This window comes from Petromyzon marinus, chromosome 66 (genome assembly GCF_048934315.1).
Source record: "Petromyzon marinus isolate PM22_M1 ecotype Great Lakes invasive population chromosome 66, UKy_Petmar_22M1.pri1.0, whole genome shotgun sequence".
Lineage (NCBI taxonomy): Eukaryota > Metazoa > Chordata > Hyperoartia > Petromyzontiformes > Petromyzontidae > Petromyzon > Petromyzon marinus.
In genome coordinates, this window is record NC_133732.1 from 2,701,336 (window position 1) to 2,716,640 (window position 15,305).

The following is a 15,305-nucleotide window of genomic DNA, read 5'->3' on the forward strand; positions in this document are numbered from 1 at the left end:
TTTGCCATGTCACTTCCGTGTATATTGTGTAGGTTCGAGTCTATCGAGAGAAATCGAGATCATTCACGTGAGGCGATACAATAGGGTTGGTCTGGATTTAACGTTTAGACAAGCCACCCTGCCAGTTTCCAAGCAGTAGTGCATCTCGAGAACATCTCGGTGGTGCACTTACAATATGTTACAGGAGGACCCCTTCGTCAGAACACTCACACCTACGCCTACGTGTTCCAGAACACATTCATACACCCTTAAGGCACTTCAAGCCTTAGATGACCACCCGCTTTGGGCTGCATTCACAAGCAACCTGAACTCTTTGGTTCTATTCGGTAAAGTCACGTAGGTAAAAAATAAAACAACAAAAATCACGACATTTCGGCCACAACACGAGTGTGTTGTAGCCCCTGCCTGGGTATTTGGGGGCATCTCTCTATGCATTCATAGAGAGATTCCCCCATAGTTGTTACACAAGGGCATCCATCCAATCCTGCAGAACCTGTCCTGTGGTCTACACAGTTGTGATGGTGTTATGTAGGGCAGTCTGCACAAAAAATGGCACCTTCCCTTAGCATTTTTCTTGGGAGATCATCGCTGCACGACGCGTTTCCTGGTATCAGACTTCGTATGTCCTCTCGCACTTCCTCCACAGATGGCACCTCAGCCAACCATTCAGAAGGGGTGGCTACATCTGCCAAAATTTGAGGCACGGCAACCCTAGCCGGGTCGTCCCCACCTGGCCCAACGATGTTGTCTGGGCTGAGGGGGGAATTACTCTCCACCAAGACCTCACAAAATTTATATGCAAGCCTGCAGACCTGTATATGGGGGTCATAGATGAGATCACAGTTCTTTCCCTTAAACATGGTCATAGATGTTGTGCTGCAAGTTAATTTATTGATGTAATAAAATAGCGATTTGTGATTACGGGCTACTGAGGCAGATTCAATCTCCTCAGCAACCCACACCCACTATTAATATTTGCAATGCTGCACAGCTCTCCAAACCTTCAATCCAAGGCCGTTGTAAGCCTCCTCATTCTCCAATGTTGGATGTTGTAGACGATGGTCAATGAGGTCCTGGTGTCAAGGACATGGGCCTGCATCTGCTGATCTATAATTATATATTCCAGCAGATGTACTTGCTTGGACTTGGCGTGCATTCATAATGTTGCGTGGTTATGCCGATGCCGGAACAGCGTGTTCATAATTACAAGCCCATGGGATGCACAAAAGTCTAGTAGCCTCCTACCGTTATTATTGAGCTGATCTGGCCCATGACTTCCAATCACTTCAACCCAGGTGTCTGCGTCATGACCCACTCGGGCATTAAAGTCGGCAAATAGGATGACTCTATCCCTAGGGGCCAATTTAGCTAGTACCTGGTACAGGAGGTTATAGAAGGCGTTTGACTCATCGGCCTTGTCTGCATCCCTCCACTGAAATCTAATAACATCTCACCATTCGGGTTCAGATCAGGGGGGAGCATTCCTCCCAATCACGCCTCTCCACGTATCTCCATCGTTTCTAACGTGGGGATTGAAGTCGTCCAGTAGGACTATGGAGTCGGTAGGTGTCACTCTGTCGAGCACTGCACTCACCATCTCCAAGAAGGCCGAATACTCTGAACTGCTGTTTGGTGCATAATCACAGACAACAGTCAAAGTTTTCCTTTCTTAGACCCGAAGTCCCATTGAGGCGACCCTCTCATCCACTGGGACAAACTCCAACTGAATAGCACCCAGCCGGGGTTACCCCGGAAAAGGGTTACGTGGGTCACCCAGCCACCAGGCGCTTGCTGGTGAGCACCACCCCCAGGCCTGGTTTTAGGGGAATGTTCATGTATACCTTGTCCGACGAGGTTCTCCAATTTTTATATTTCTGAACCATTCAAAAGAGGTTTTTTTGGACCGATATTTGTCTGAAACCTCCCCCAAGATCTGTTCGCCAAGGGAAACTCTACCAAGAGTACACGACTCCAGGCGACATCGCTCTGAGGGTCATTGGAACACACAAACGCCACCACCAGTATGAGGTCACGATCCTTCGGTGGGGGCGGGGGGAGGCCTTGCCTGGAAAAAAATAAAATGCAGTTTTAGTTTAGTGTCTCCTTGTGCCACTCTCCCCAACCCCTACATCTGCTATCTCCTCCCCAGGTGATCTACGTCGCACGTAATGCCAAGGACAACGCTGTATCCGCCTTTCACTTTAACCGAATGAACAAGTTGCATCCGGAGCCCGGCACCTGGGAGGAATACCTGCATCGTTTCATAACCGGCAATGGTGAAGGCACCTAGGTTATTGCAGCCACTTCTATACCGGTAGTGAGGAACCGAATTAATTTCACGTGGCCCGCAACTTAATTTAAACATGAACACACATACAAAGACAAAGATTCCCTGTTTATCCTTAACAGACCGTTAGGGCAAGTGCTGTTAGTGAGCAGCACCTATAAAGGCCGGCACAACACTGAAATCGGTGGGTGGCCAGCACCATGCCCGACTGCCTTTATTTCCATAGTGACAAAGTTTACACACCGCACCAGGTACTCATTTGAGGCTGAGTTGGCCAAGGAGAGGCACAATGCTGGTTCAGATAATCGTCACTGGTGTTGGCCGTGAGGGGGAGTAGAAACATTTCAATCACGAATAATTTGCTTATAAGTTGAAAACTCAGTAGAAAAGATCACTTAGTCTGCAAGAGAGCTGTTTCCACTGCTAATGCAGAAAACATAATGGAAACAAAGCCCAGTGGAGGTCTAAACGCTCATAAATAGGCATCAATCATTGGCGGCAGGCATGGCTCAGCCCCCACTTACGAGCACTTGGATTGGCCGAAATTGGCGCCCGCTTGCATTACCGCATAACGTAAACACATATACCATTACATCAACATTTTAACGTTGGTAGAAACCATGGGGGGTTCTATTGGAGGGCAAAACATTAATCTCAAAAACCGTTATCCGATGTCACACTGTTAACCCAGGGACTACTGGACAAGTCAAATACTTTAGAGTCCTGACCAGCCACCTGACCTGGGGGGATGCAATTTATTTCACCCTGACGTGAATTTTTAACGTGCCAACATGGTCACTCCACCTCCTCCTACCCACAGTGTGCTGGGGCTCGTGGCATGATCACGTGACCGGGTGGTGGAACGTGAGGGAGCGGCACCGGATTCTCTACCTCTTCTTCGAGGACATGATGGAAGTAAGGTCACAAAGCAGTCTAGGACATAAGTAGCACGGCTCTAAGACCTAAAAACTACTTTTAGAAATATTGATTCTTATCCAAATAAATCATTCAGAGCTCTGAGCGGGAGGGAATTGTTGTGTGGGCTGAACTTGGTTGACATCACAAGCATGAGCTGATGCATGTGTGGGGGACTGTACAGAGAAAGTGCTAGAAGGCACGTGTTATAGTAGAGTTCGGGGGGGGGGGGGGACTATCCGATAAGGGCTGGGCCAAGCGAGTATATGAGGGGGAGCCAGGCCCGCAGTCGGATAGCTTAATCCAAGGACTAATCGACTACCAAGGTGGAAACCATCGGGGCTGAAAATAGCCATTGTAATTACGGGCGTAAGTGGTTGTTACCCTTGAAATTGTAAATACATTATGATAGAAATTAAGTTTCTAATTCTACAAAATGGACTTCTCCAATAAGCTTTTTAACTCTGCCAGGAGAAGTGGGATTCAATTTTGATTTAAAGCTTTCGTGACTGCAGTAATTCATATTCTTAGCTTTTTCGGTAAAGTCACGTTGAAGGGAAACAATAAAATAATAAAATAAAAGCTAAGAATATGAATTACTGCAGTCACGAAAGCTTTAAATCAAAATTGAATCCCACTTCTGGCAGAGTTAAAAAGCTTATTGGAGAAGTCCATTTTTATATATTTTATTATTTTATTGTTTCCCTTCAACGTGACTTTACCGAAAGAGCTAAGAATAAGTGGGATTCAGTTTACGGTATCCCATAAGAAGACCCAGGGAGGAGCTCTATTGGAAGAAAAGGCGTTGTCCCTAAGTGCCCTAGGTCCCCGAGACCCAGAACCCAGCCATGGACAATTTGGGGCCTGTTGTGTTTCTTAATAAAACTCCTGGGGATCTGATTTATTTAGTCCCACAGCTTCGTTACTGATTGTGAGCATGAAGCTCCCCCACCCCTTCTTCCCCCCTTGTGCGTGCTGAGGACCCCATGCGTGAGGTGTCCCGCATCGCCCAATTCCTGGAGCGGCCGCTGTCCGAGCAGCAGCTGCGTGAGGTGGTGAAGCTCACCTCCTTCCCCGTGATGCGCGACAACCCCATGACGAATTACAGCACCTTGCCCACCGACTTCTTGGACCACTCCGTGTCGCCCTTCATGCGCAAGGGTAAAGATCTCAACGTTTTTGGATGCTCAGTTGGGACACACGGTGATTATGATGAAGGTGGTGGTAGGATGGGGATGATCTTCAAACTAGCGGTGTCAAGATTGGCCTCTGTGGAGCAGGAGGATCGTGAAGGCCACTCCTAGGTTGTTGTCGGCAGTCGCCCTCCAGCAACAATGGAGGGGAGAGTAGCAAGGCTCATTGCAAGGAGTGGAGCGCCGGGGGGCTTAAACACAGTAAATTGGCATAGTAGGGGGCACAGGTGGTGCATCTGCCAGTCATTTTAGTCAGTAAACTTACGGCACCTGGGTCTGTCCCGTGACCTCTTCCAAGCTGAGATTCAACACTGCACATAGCCTGACACAACCACCATTTAGGGGCAATGGTGGTTGTTGTTGATGATTGTGATATTAAGACAACCCCCACTAAAAATTACAGCAACATACCTTGGCCAACCGAGTTCGATTCCCACTCACGGCCAACACCGGTGATAATTCTCCGTACCGGCCCAGGGGCTCCCCCAGGTTGACTAAGCCTTGACGTACCGAGTGCGGTGTAAATCGCCACTGGGGAGGTAAAGGCAGTCGAGCATGGTGTTGACCACCCAGGCCCTCGTGCGCCTTCATAGGTGCTCGTTAACAGAACTTTTCCCTGACATTTTATGAAATCTATATGGGGGATCTTTGTTTTTGTTTTGTCTTTGCAGGAGAGGTGGGTGACTGGAGGAATCACTTCTCTGCGGCTCAGCTGGAGGCCTTTGAGCAGCACTACAAAGAGAAAATGGCCACCACTGACCTGTGCCTGAGGGACAGCCTGCCCTGAAGGCCCGCATCTCTCCCTCTGCTCCTGCCTGTATCATTTGTCTTATTTGGCTTTAAGTAATGATAATAATACAAATTTATTGTAATATATAGCATCGTTCATGTTTATTTCATCCCACAACGCTGTAAAATAATAATATTCATAATCGCATTTAGGGCTAAATCCTATTTAAACCAATTATTAAGTAAAGTAAAAAGGCTCATGAAATATATAAGTAAGGTTGCCGATCTCTGAGTCATGAACAAAATCAGGACACGTCATGGGGAAGAAGAAGGCAATCTCACAATTCCAAAAGAGGTGAGAAATGCAAGTAAATACCTTTTTTGAGCAGTGTAATATTATTAATATTCCATTGACTCACAATATATTTGATTACCGATTATCCGGCTTACAACAGCATGTCATGCAAGAATGTGCAAAAATTCGCTATTTTAAATAATGATTAGTAGTGATTATCCGGCTTTTTTTTTATCCGGCGCCCCCTTCCCCCCAAGCTGCCGGATAATTGATGGTTTACTGTACGTGACCTTTAACTTCCCTGGGAAGAATTACAGATTTCCTTGGACAGATACCTCAACAAGAAGACGATCTTGGCAAAGGCAGGACAGGTGGCAACTCTAGTTGTTAAATGGACAATCTGAAATTTGATCCAATTGGGTTATACGTTTACATTTTTATATCGATTTGATTTTCTTTGATTTGGTTCGTACCTGGTTTAATCTGTGATAGTTTCAGCTGGCTTTTTTCATCTACTCTTGATTCATCTGGGTATTATCTAGACTTTGTTCATTTGTATCTGGCATGGTTATGTCTGATACATCTCGGACAACACAGAGATTCAATTAATGTGGCTTCACACCACTCACTGGTCTAGCGTTCATAGTCAGCATAGCACGAGTTCACTATCTGGTGGTGAAGCATAAAAGCTGATTGAGTGAAAAGTCATCGCCTGGTGATGTCAAATTCAGTCACAAAATATGAAAACATCTGATAAGAAGATTTATTAGTAATAATCGGATCACCAGATTGCAACGTACAAATCATATAAATTTGTAAACGTGATAATCGCTATCAAGTAGTGCGTGACTACAAAAAGTTGTGTTTTAAGTTTTAATAAATATGTGCCACTAACCGCGAAATTAGTGATACAAATATTCAAATAAGTAGTGTTTTTATTCAAAAAGACTGAGAGAGACGCAAATCATCGTGATGATGACTACGAGTACTGCCCACAAAGACAAAAATCTCCCATATAACCTTGACAGACTGTTGGGGCAAGAGCTATTAGCGAGTAGCACTTGTGAAGGCCGGAACGGCACACGAGGGGGTGGGTGGTAAGCACCACGCCCGGCCGCTTTTGTCTCCACAGTGGCGATGTTTACACACCGCACCAGGTACTCATTTGAGGCTGAGTCGACATAAGGAAGGCCCAGGACCAGTTCAGATAACGGTCACTGTTGTTGGCCATGAGCTGGAATTGAACTCGGTTCGCCGGGTTCGTAGTGCAGCATACTAACCGCTGCACTTCCGCTTCCCACTACTACTGCTCAAAACCATCATCATCAACACATTGTAACCACTACAACATCACCACCACTCCCACCATCATCATATTTACTATCACTAACATTAACACTACCATCATCAACATACTTTCCATGGATGTACTGGTGGAATTTCCACCTGGTACAGATACAATGGGAGGCTGATGGATCCCTCTGCATGAGTATATGGGTTTCTGTGTGAGTCTATGCGTCTGTGAAAGTTCAACTTTTGTTGCACCGTGCGTATAAACTGTGCTTATCGGAGGTGCGGGGCAAATGACCACAAATTAAAGAAGAAAATAAGTTCTAAAGAAATGAGTTTGTCAATCTAGATCATTTAAAGTGCATAGCTCAAATGGCTTCCTAATATCGGAAGGAATAGGGTTCCAGACGGTCACAGGAGTGCAACTGAAAGCGCGCAGTGCAGTGACCACGTTTGTTCGATAGCCAGCCAAAAGCCGCTGCTCTTTGACGAAATCAGCAAGGTGTTATGGTTTATTTGTGGCAAGTACTTTGTGCGTGTGTGATAAGTGTGACCTTCAACAACAACAATCGCCATTTTCCACTAAGTGCCTGGCTATGTACACGTTAAGGCCACGTGAAGTGCCGACGGCCTGCCAACAGGAGGTCACTGGATAGACCCAGGTTCCATGGATTGACTGAGTGAGATGAAAGGCCGCTGCACCACCTGTGCCCCCCACTGTGCGAACTTAGCTATGTTTTAGCTACCCGGCGCTCCGCTTGTTGTGAGCATCGCTCCTCTGCCCTTCGTTTTTGCTGGAGTGCGACTGCCTCCAACTGCCCATTCGAGGCCTTCCCGAACCTCCCCCACAGAGGCTGATCTTGACACTGCTGGTACCAGTAATCGGGAAGTCCACTCAGCTCAACATCCTCCTGTACCACATCACTCCATCTCTTCTCTAGCCCGTGCTGCGCCCGCTCTATCTGGCCAAACAAAAGCTGTTTCGCCATGCAGTGGCTGGGCATGCGGGATACATGACCCTGCCAACGCAGCCTTCGCTGCCGGAGTTCACCAATGGAACTTTGTCCAGATTTTTCAAGGATTCTTGAGCTCCTCATACAAGCCAGCCTGGTTAAACACAGGATGAATCATAGGCAGGCCAGCGTAAATGTTTCTGACTGGCGAACAGGTAGTTTCCACACAGTGTTACTCAGCGATGAAAAGATTATGTCAACTCTGTTGTTAAACCAGAGCTGGTCATGCCCACACGGCGCAGGTAGAGAAAACTCTCAATCCTCTCCACAACTGCCCCATCACCAATGGGGAGTTGAGCGGGTGGAGTGTGTGATGGCAAAGATTACCCAGAAATGTGCTTAGTTTTGGTGGGTTCAGCAACAACACCTCCAACTTCTCCTCTGATTGAGCATCAATCACCAATTCATTAACATACGTTACATGGTCGATGAATAGGGAGCCATCCCTTGACAAAACATAGGCATCGGTCATCCTCTAATTTTATCTGTACCAGATGGAGATTCCTCCGGTACAGCCAAACAAGGCTTTACGAACTACGTGGTCGCAAAATATGTTAAATAATGCGGGAGCTAGAGGACATCATTGTCGCACCCCAAGGTGAACAGGGAATGGTTCCAACTCCTGACTACGCAGTTTTACCCGAGGCTGCTCACTTTCATAAAGGTCCTTAATGAGCGTGAGCAGAGAGTTAGGGACACCAAAAGCACGAAGAATAACCCAGAGACCAGGCCTACTGATGGTATCATAGACCTTGACCAGGCAAATAAAGCAGAGATAAAGGTCTTGTTGGAATTCCCTACACTACTGCTGTCAGTGAGGGACAGAAAATATGGCGTCTGTGCAGGACCGCCCTGGCCTGAAACCGCATTGGGGCTCTGCAAGCCTCTCCTCAGTGTGCCTGGCAAAGTCGATGTTGATTAAAATAATCCTTGCCAGGACCTTTTACGGCACACTGAGGAGGGAGATGCTCCTGTAGTTGTCACAGTCTGTATACTTCCAATCCTGTGGAACCTGTGAAGTGGTCCAGACTGTTGTTATGATGTCATATATGTCAGTCTGCGCACACACAGCCTACCCTCCCTCACCATTTCGCTTGGGAGATCATCTCTGTCCATCGCTTTTCCTGAATAATGAAACACCTTCCGTACTTCCTCACCAGAATACACTTCAGCCAGCCACTCACAGGCGGTGACAATTTATTCCAATATTTGAATCACCACAGCCTCAGCAGGGTCATCCCCGTTTTACCCCGTGATGTTTTTTTTCTGGCTGAGGGATTTCTCCTCCCCCAAAACTTCATGAAAATGCTCAGCAAATCTGCAACTCTGTTTCTGGGGGTCGGAGATCGAACCACCTTTCTTTCCCCTCATGATGGTGATAGGTGTGGAGCTGCAAGTTACTTTTTTGTATGGAGTTAGAGTAGTTTATGATCGCAGACAGACTATGTCCTCAGCAACCTGCGACCACCACCCATCCTTGCAGCATTGCACGGCTCTCCAAACCTCCCAGCGGAGGCAATGGTAAGCCTCCTCATTCCCTGACGTGGGATGTCGTAGACGGTCGGGGTGGGCCTGCCGCTTTTTCTCAGCCAGCCTGAACACCTCCACTGTCAGCCAGGGTCTCTGGGGAGGTTTGGACTGTGTACCCAAAGTAGCCATTGCAGTTGCATGAGCCACAGTCCTAAACCTCACCCATTTCCCCTAGACATCAGGATAAGTGGGGGACGATGCCAACCCAATTCGCAAACGATGATGAAATTCTCCCGTGTAACTTTCATCAGCTAGCTGAAACCAGGCTTGTTGGTAATTACAATTCCATGGGCTGCTAAGAAGTCTGGCAGCCTCCTACCATTGTTTTTGAACTGATCTCGCCCATGCCATCCATATCACTCTAATCCAGGTGCCAGCATCATGACCCACTCGGGTATGAAAGTCGCCCAACAGGATGACTCTATCACGAGGGACCACTTTAGCTAGCACCTGTGACAGAAGGCAATAAAAGGCACCCGACTCATCTGTCTTGCCTGCATCCCTCCACTGGTACTCATCATTAGTGAGGGCATAAATAACCACCACCACTCCTCGCCTCTGGTTGATGGGAAGGTGAGCCCACAGTAGCCTGGGGATTAAAGCTTCCCACACCTCACCGCCACGCTCCCATGTCCCCGTCATTTTTTTTCATTCACAAGAGTAGCCACTCAACTGCTGTAGAGGACTGTCCACCCCTCACTCATGGTGGCTGGAGCCAGCGCCAGTCCACCGGATCTCCTGAATATCGCAGAGGTCCAGGCGGTAACGGTCCGGCTTCCAACAGAGGAGTGGCAGCCTCTCCTCTGCAGTGTTTGAACATTCCACGTGGCCACCCTCAGTGATTTTTTGTTGTTTCTGGAGGAACCCGAGGGTTAAGGCTTCAGTCTCCACCAACTGGGTTTACATAGGAGACGTCATAGACGCCTTTCCCCACCGGAGCCTCAGCTTAATTAGATATTTTTCACGTGGTTTTGTGGTAATTAAATTTAACATGGAGCGGTTACCAGCCCAATGCACCCGTCCAGGGCCCCAATTTCGCTGCTTTAATGGCTACAAGCGTCATGAGCCGATTTTGGAACTGGCCTTCCCTCCATGGCATTGCTAACATGCACCACAGCGTTACCGTCCATCACCACCGAGGAGGTAGGGGTTTTTATTTTTTTTATTTTTCTGGACACTCTCTCAACCACTCACCCACCTACTCACCCATTAACTCACTCCCCTCTATCCTCCAAGACATTCCCCTTACCATCCTCCACCGCTGGAACGCCAGCACCGGGACCCCGGCCGCCATCCATCACCTGTGTGCTAGAACGGTGTTGTTAACGAGTTCGGGTCGAGCCGTTGATGCTAGAATGGATGTAGAACTGCTCCTCGGAGCTGAGTCGGTGGTGTTAGAGCTGCTCTGTGGAGCAGAGGCATTGGAATTAGAACTCCAATTGACGTTGAGCCAGTGTGATTTCTTACAGCCACCGAGACATGGCGAGTGTTAGAACTTCTCTTGGTAGTCGAGCCAATAGCGCTAGAATGGATGCGTTCCATTATGTCATCGGCGGTAGAATTGCCCAGTGGAGTTTCATCACTGGTGTTAGAACTGCGATGTGGCGTTGCATTATGGGTGTTAGAACTGGTCTGTTTGGGTCACTTGGGTTAGAACGGATGTCTTTCATTTCCACGTGAGTGTTATAACCGGCGTATGTAGTTAAACCACTGGCCTTAAGAATTCGACCATTTATTCAAGTTAATTTCGTTAGAATAAGGGTGTTCTAACACCCTTATTTTATGGGTGTTAGAACTGCCCTGTGTTACGTTGTGATCGTCATAATGGATGCCACTGGCGTTAGAATTCCCACGTGCAGTTACACTGATGGCATTCATATGCAAGCCTTTTATCCCCAGGGCGTTAGAACTTCCCTGCACAACATAATAATTGGCGTTAGAACTCCGCTGTTCAGCGGAGTCGGTGGCGTTAGAACCCAGATCGCTGGTGAGATCGCTTATGGCCACTCAGACAAGGTGAGCGTTAGAACCGCTCTTTTCTGCCGAGTCCATTGCGTTAGAACGGATGCCTTCCATCTTATCACTGGTAGTGACATGTAGAATGATCACACTCGCGTTAGACCTGGTGTGTTTGGTTAAACCACTGGTGTTATAGCTACCCTGTGTAGGCAATTCACCGGCGTTAGAATTTCCCTCTGTAGCCAGTCCACCGGTGTTAGAACTCCCCTTTGTCGTCAGTCCTTTGGCGTTAGAACTCCCCTTTTGCAAGAAATCCTTTGCTATTCTGAATGCCCATCGCTCTGCGGCTACCGCTCCAAGTGGTGGAACGAGGAGCAGCAGAAGGAGGTGGTGGAGGTTGAGAAAGAGAGGGTGGAGACTTTGGCTTTTAAACAACTGTTATTGCCGCCAGCAGCAACAGCACTGGAGGTGATTTCGATACGAAATAGTCACCAGAAACAAATACACAAACGCTGGTACAGAAGGCTTTCCAGACCCTCGGCGTTCGAAGAAGACACGCTTGTCACAAGCGTGTGTGCTATGCGTGCTCCAGCCGGTGCCACGCCTTGAGCAGGCCCCTGAACACTGGAAGCATAGAGCAGCCGTCAGTGTCACCTTGCAGCATCTTTTTCCTCGTCCTGTACACCTCCATCGTTGCTTGAGCGCAGACGAAATTGGCGAGGTCATGGTGCTTGTTAGCCAGGTATGGCACCTCGTATACGTAGCTGTTCTTATAGAAGGGCACCCCCAGATGCTGAAGATGTTCCCCAAAAGCCGGAACATTGGGTTGAGCCGCTGTCAGCGTAAGTACTGATGGGGCAGATCCTCCCTGGCACTGCAGAAAATGCACAAGTCTGTTACACGGCCGATGGCAACGTCCAGTGTGCCAATCTCCACTGGAGGTCACCGCAGCCTTTGACTACGGGAGACTTTGTACATTTCTTTCCACTGGGGGGCGGCCACAATGAGGGGAGAGGAATGGTCTATCCATTTTGTGTCCGGTAGATCGGCCAGGTCCCGGGAATGCAGCTCCTTGACACAGCACGTGTAGAGTGCTGTGTTGGGGGCGCTCTTCAGGGGCACATTCCTGCAGCCTCGGAGCTTCAGTCGCTGTGGTCAGGGGGCTGCGTGCAGGGGAAGCACAACTCCAGGAAGGAGGAGGAGGGGGGAGAGGAGAGAGAGAGAGGGAGGAGAGGGAAAGTGAGGGATAGAGGGGAGAAAGGAGATAGAAAGAGGGAGGAGAGAGGGGGAGAAATAGAGGAAGGGAGAGAGAGGGGGGAGAGATGAGAGGGTGTATATAATTATAATATTACAAATATTACATAGAAAACATAGGGGGAACATAGACATGGCGTAGGGAGAGAGGGGGTAGAGAGAGAGGGGGGGGGGGTAGAGAGAGGGGGTAGAGAGAGAAGAGGGGTAGAGAGAGGGGGTAGAGAGAGGAGGTAGAGAGAGAGAGGGGGGTGGAGAGAGGGGATAGAGAGAGAGAGGGGGGTGGAGAGAGGGGATAGAGAGAGAGGGGGGGTAGAGAGAGGGGGTAGAGAGAGAGGGGGGTAGAGAGAGGGGGTAGAGAGAGAGAGGGGGGTAGAGAGAGGGGGTAGAGAGAGAGGGGGGTAGAGAGAGGGGGTAGAGAGAGAGAGGGGGGGTAGAAAGAGGGGGTAGAGAGAGGGGGGGTAGAGAGAGGGGGGTAGAGAGAGGGGATAGAGAGAGAGGGGGGTAGAGAGAGAGGGTAGAGAGAGAGAGGGGGGTAGAGAGAAAGGGTAGAGAGAAGGGGGTAGAGAGAGAGGGGGGGGGGTAGAGAGAGGGGGTAGAGAGAGAGGGGGTTAGAGAGAGGGGGTAGAGAGAGGGGGGGTAGAGAGAGGGGGTAGAGAGAGAGGGGGGGTAGAGAGAGAGGGGGTAGAGAGAGAGGGAGGGTAGAGAGAGGCGGTAGAGAGAAAGGAAGGGATAAGGAGAGCAGAGCGTGAAGTCCATTGTGAAATCTTTCATTTAAAAGGGGGGGGGGGTTACATAAAACAAAGCAAAAAAACTAAAAAAACTGAAATTATGAACGAAGCAAATTGCCGGCTACACCGAGAATCTTCTTGTTTCCTCTGATCGTAAAAAAAGAGAGAGGGTGGAGAGGGGGAGGGGGGCGGAGAGAGAGAGCGAAGGCGAGGAAGGTAGCCCTGGAGGGGCAACGTCCAGCCAGCAGCCTGGGCATCTTCCGCGCTCTGGTCGGAGCCAGGGTGTGGGCTGGAGTTCCGCCACGCGCGGCTGACCCACGCCGTGCCGGCCTTCAAGGAGCAGTGGGCGCTGGAGGAGGCCGTGTGCTCGGTGGCAGATGACGGTAGAGAGCTCTGCATGCAGATCTAAGCTACCCGTCGGAGGCCGTAGGACTGTGGGAAGGGCTGCGTGCAGATGCAGCACTTGTCGTAGTTATAAAGAAAAAAGAGAGAGAGCGAGAGAGAGCCAAATGGAGTAGGAAGAGAGGGGGCAGAGAGAGAGGGGGGCAGAGAGGGGGTAAAGAGAGAGGAGAGGCAGAGAGGGGGGTAGAGAGAGAGGGAAGGGGAAAGGAGGGGGGGAAAATTGTTGGGTCTTTCATTTAAAGGGGGGGGGGGTTAGATGAAGCAAAGCATTAAAAAAACGAAATGATGAACGGAGCAAAGTGCCGACTACACCGAGCATCTTCTTGTTTCTTCTGATCGTAAAAAAACTAAAAAAAGAGAGAGGGTGGAGAGGGAAGAGAGAGAGAGAAGGGAGAGGGAAGGGAGAGGGAAATGGAATCGGGAAACAGTGACGGAGCAGAAATCACAATATGGAGGAAGCGAAGGTCTAAAAATAAATAAATGAATCGGGGAGGGAAAAGAGACACGTGGAATCTAATTTTTTTTCGGAAAACCTTGCGACAGAAGCGCCGATTTCTCGGTACGCGCGCAGGAAGTTACCCAAGAACCCTGGGGGTGGGGGGGTGAGAGTCGGGTGGGTGAGGGGGAGCGCCGGGCCGCGAGATCGGAGCGACGCGCGAACACGCGGCCCTTTCTTAACGACGCGCTGCGTCGCCAAGGCCAAGAGCGAGGCCCCCCACCCCAACCACCCCACTCGCCAAACGCCCCCACCTCTGCGCACCCCCCCCCCCCCTTCGCCGGAGGGGGGTCACGACACGGGGAGTGAATGCGGCCCCCCGCACATGACAGAAGGAGTGAGATACCGGGTCTGTGCACGGGCTTTTATGTTGCTGTGTATATTGTGTTTTGCAACAGCAACAACAAAGTCAGAGTGAGTCGCTGCTCAAATGAGCATTGAGGGGTGGTGCTCAGCGCATGTTTACAGCCCTGAGTCGGGGGTGGGTCATCCATCGAAAAACTGCTGTCGACTACCTATTTTATCGACCTCACAGGGAGGGATGATGGACTGAGCCAACCTCCCACAGTCAGGATTAAACCCGCGACCTTCCCATTGCGAGGAGACGCTCTGCCACTGAACCATCACCAGGCTGGTTTCTTTTCTACAAAGGCCCCGCTTTGTGCAATGACACAGTTTTTTCTTACATCATGAACTTTTACAAAAGCGATCTCCATAACGTGGTGGGGTTTTTTTTTACTAAATTGGGCAACATTCAAACTTTGATGAATGAAAATTCAATATATTTTTTATTTGAAAAAAAAGTAAGGAAGGGGGAGAGGGAAGGAGCGAGAGGGAGTGAGAGGGTGGAGAGTGAGAGGGGGAGGGGGAGAGAGAAGGAGCGAGAGGGAGAGAGAGAGAGGGTGGCGTTACAGTTCAGCACCACCGAGGGGGTCAAGGGTTGTTTTTGCTGGAAAATGCACACACACATACAACACAACAACAACAACAACCGCCATTCGCCACTAAGTGGCGGTGACGTCACCACGACGCTTGTGCCAGGCTATGTGCACCCTGAGGCCACGTGAAGTGTCGAACGCCCGCTGGCAGGAGGTCACGGGGCAGACCCAGGTGCCACGGGTCGACTGACTGAGATGACTGGCTGATGCACCACCTGTGCCCCCTACTGTGCCAACCTGCTGTGCTTTAGCCACCCGGCGCTCCGCTCGCTGTTG

At 49.5% G+C, this 15,305-nt stretch overlaps 1 protein-coding gene across 4 annotated transcripts in view; it reads left to right on the top strand.

The window, feature by feature from the left end:
* LOC116956529 (sulfotransferase 1C1-like) overlaps positions 1-7,041 on the top strand; it is a 35,640-nt gene extending 28,599 nt beyond the window's left edge. For all 4 annotated transcript variants that reach the window (XM_076054404.1, XM_076054403.1, XM_032978211.2 and 1 more), the window contains 4 exons: positions 2,150-2,276; positions 3,108-3,202; positions 4,183-4,363; positions 5,067-7,041. In XM_076054404.1, coding sequence (XP_075910519.1) covers positions 2,150-2,276; positions 3,108-3,202; positions 4,183-4,363; positions 5,067-5,182 — 519 coding nt within the window. In that variant the 3' untranslated portion in view covers positions 5,183-7,041. The remainder of the gene's footprint in view (positions 1-2,149; positions 2,277-3,107; positions 3,203-4,182; positions 4,364-5,066) is intronic.
* The last annotated feature ends 8,264 nt before the right edge of the window (positions 7,042-15,305 follow it).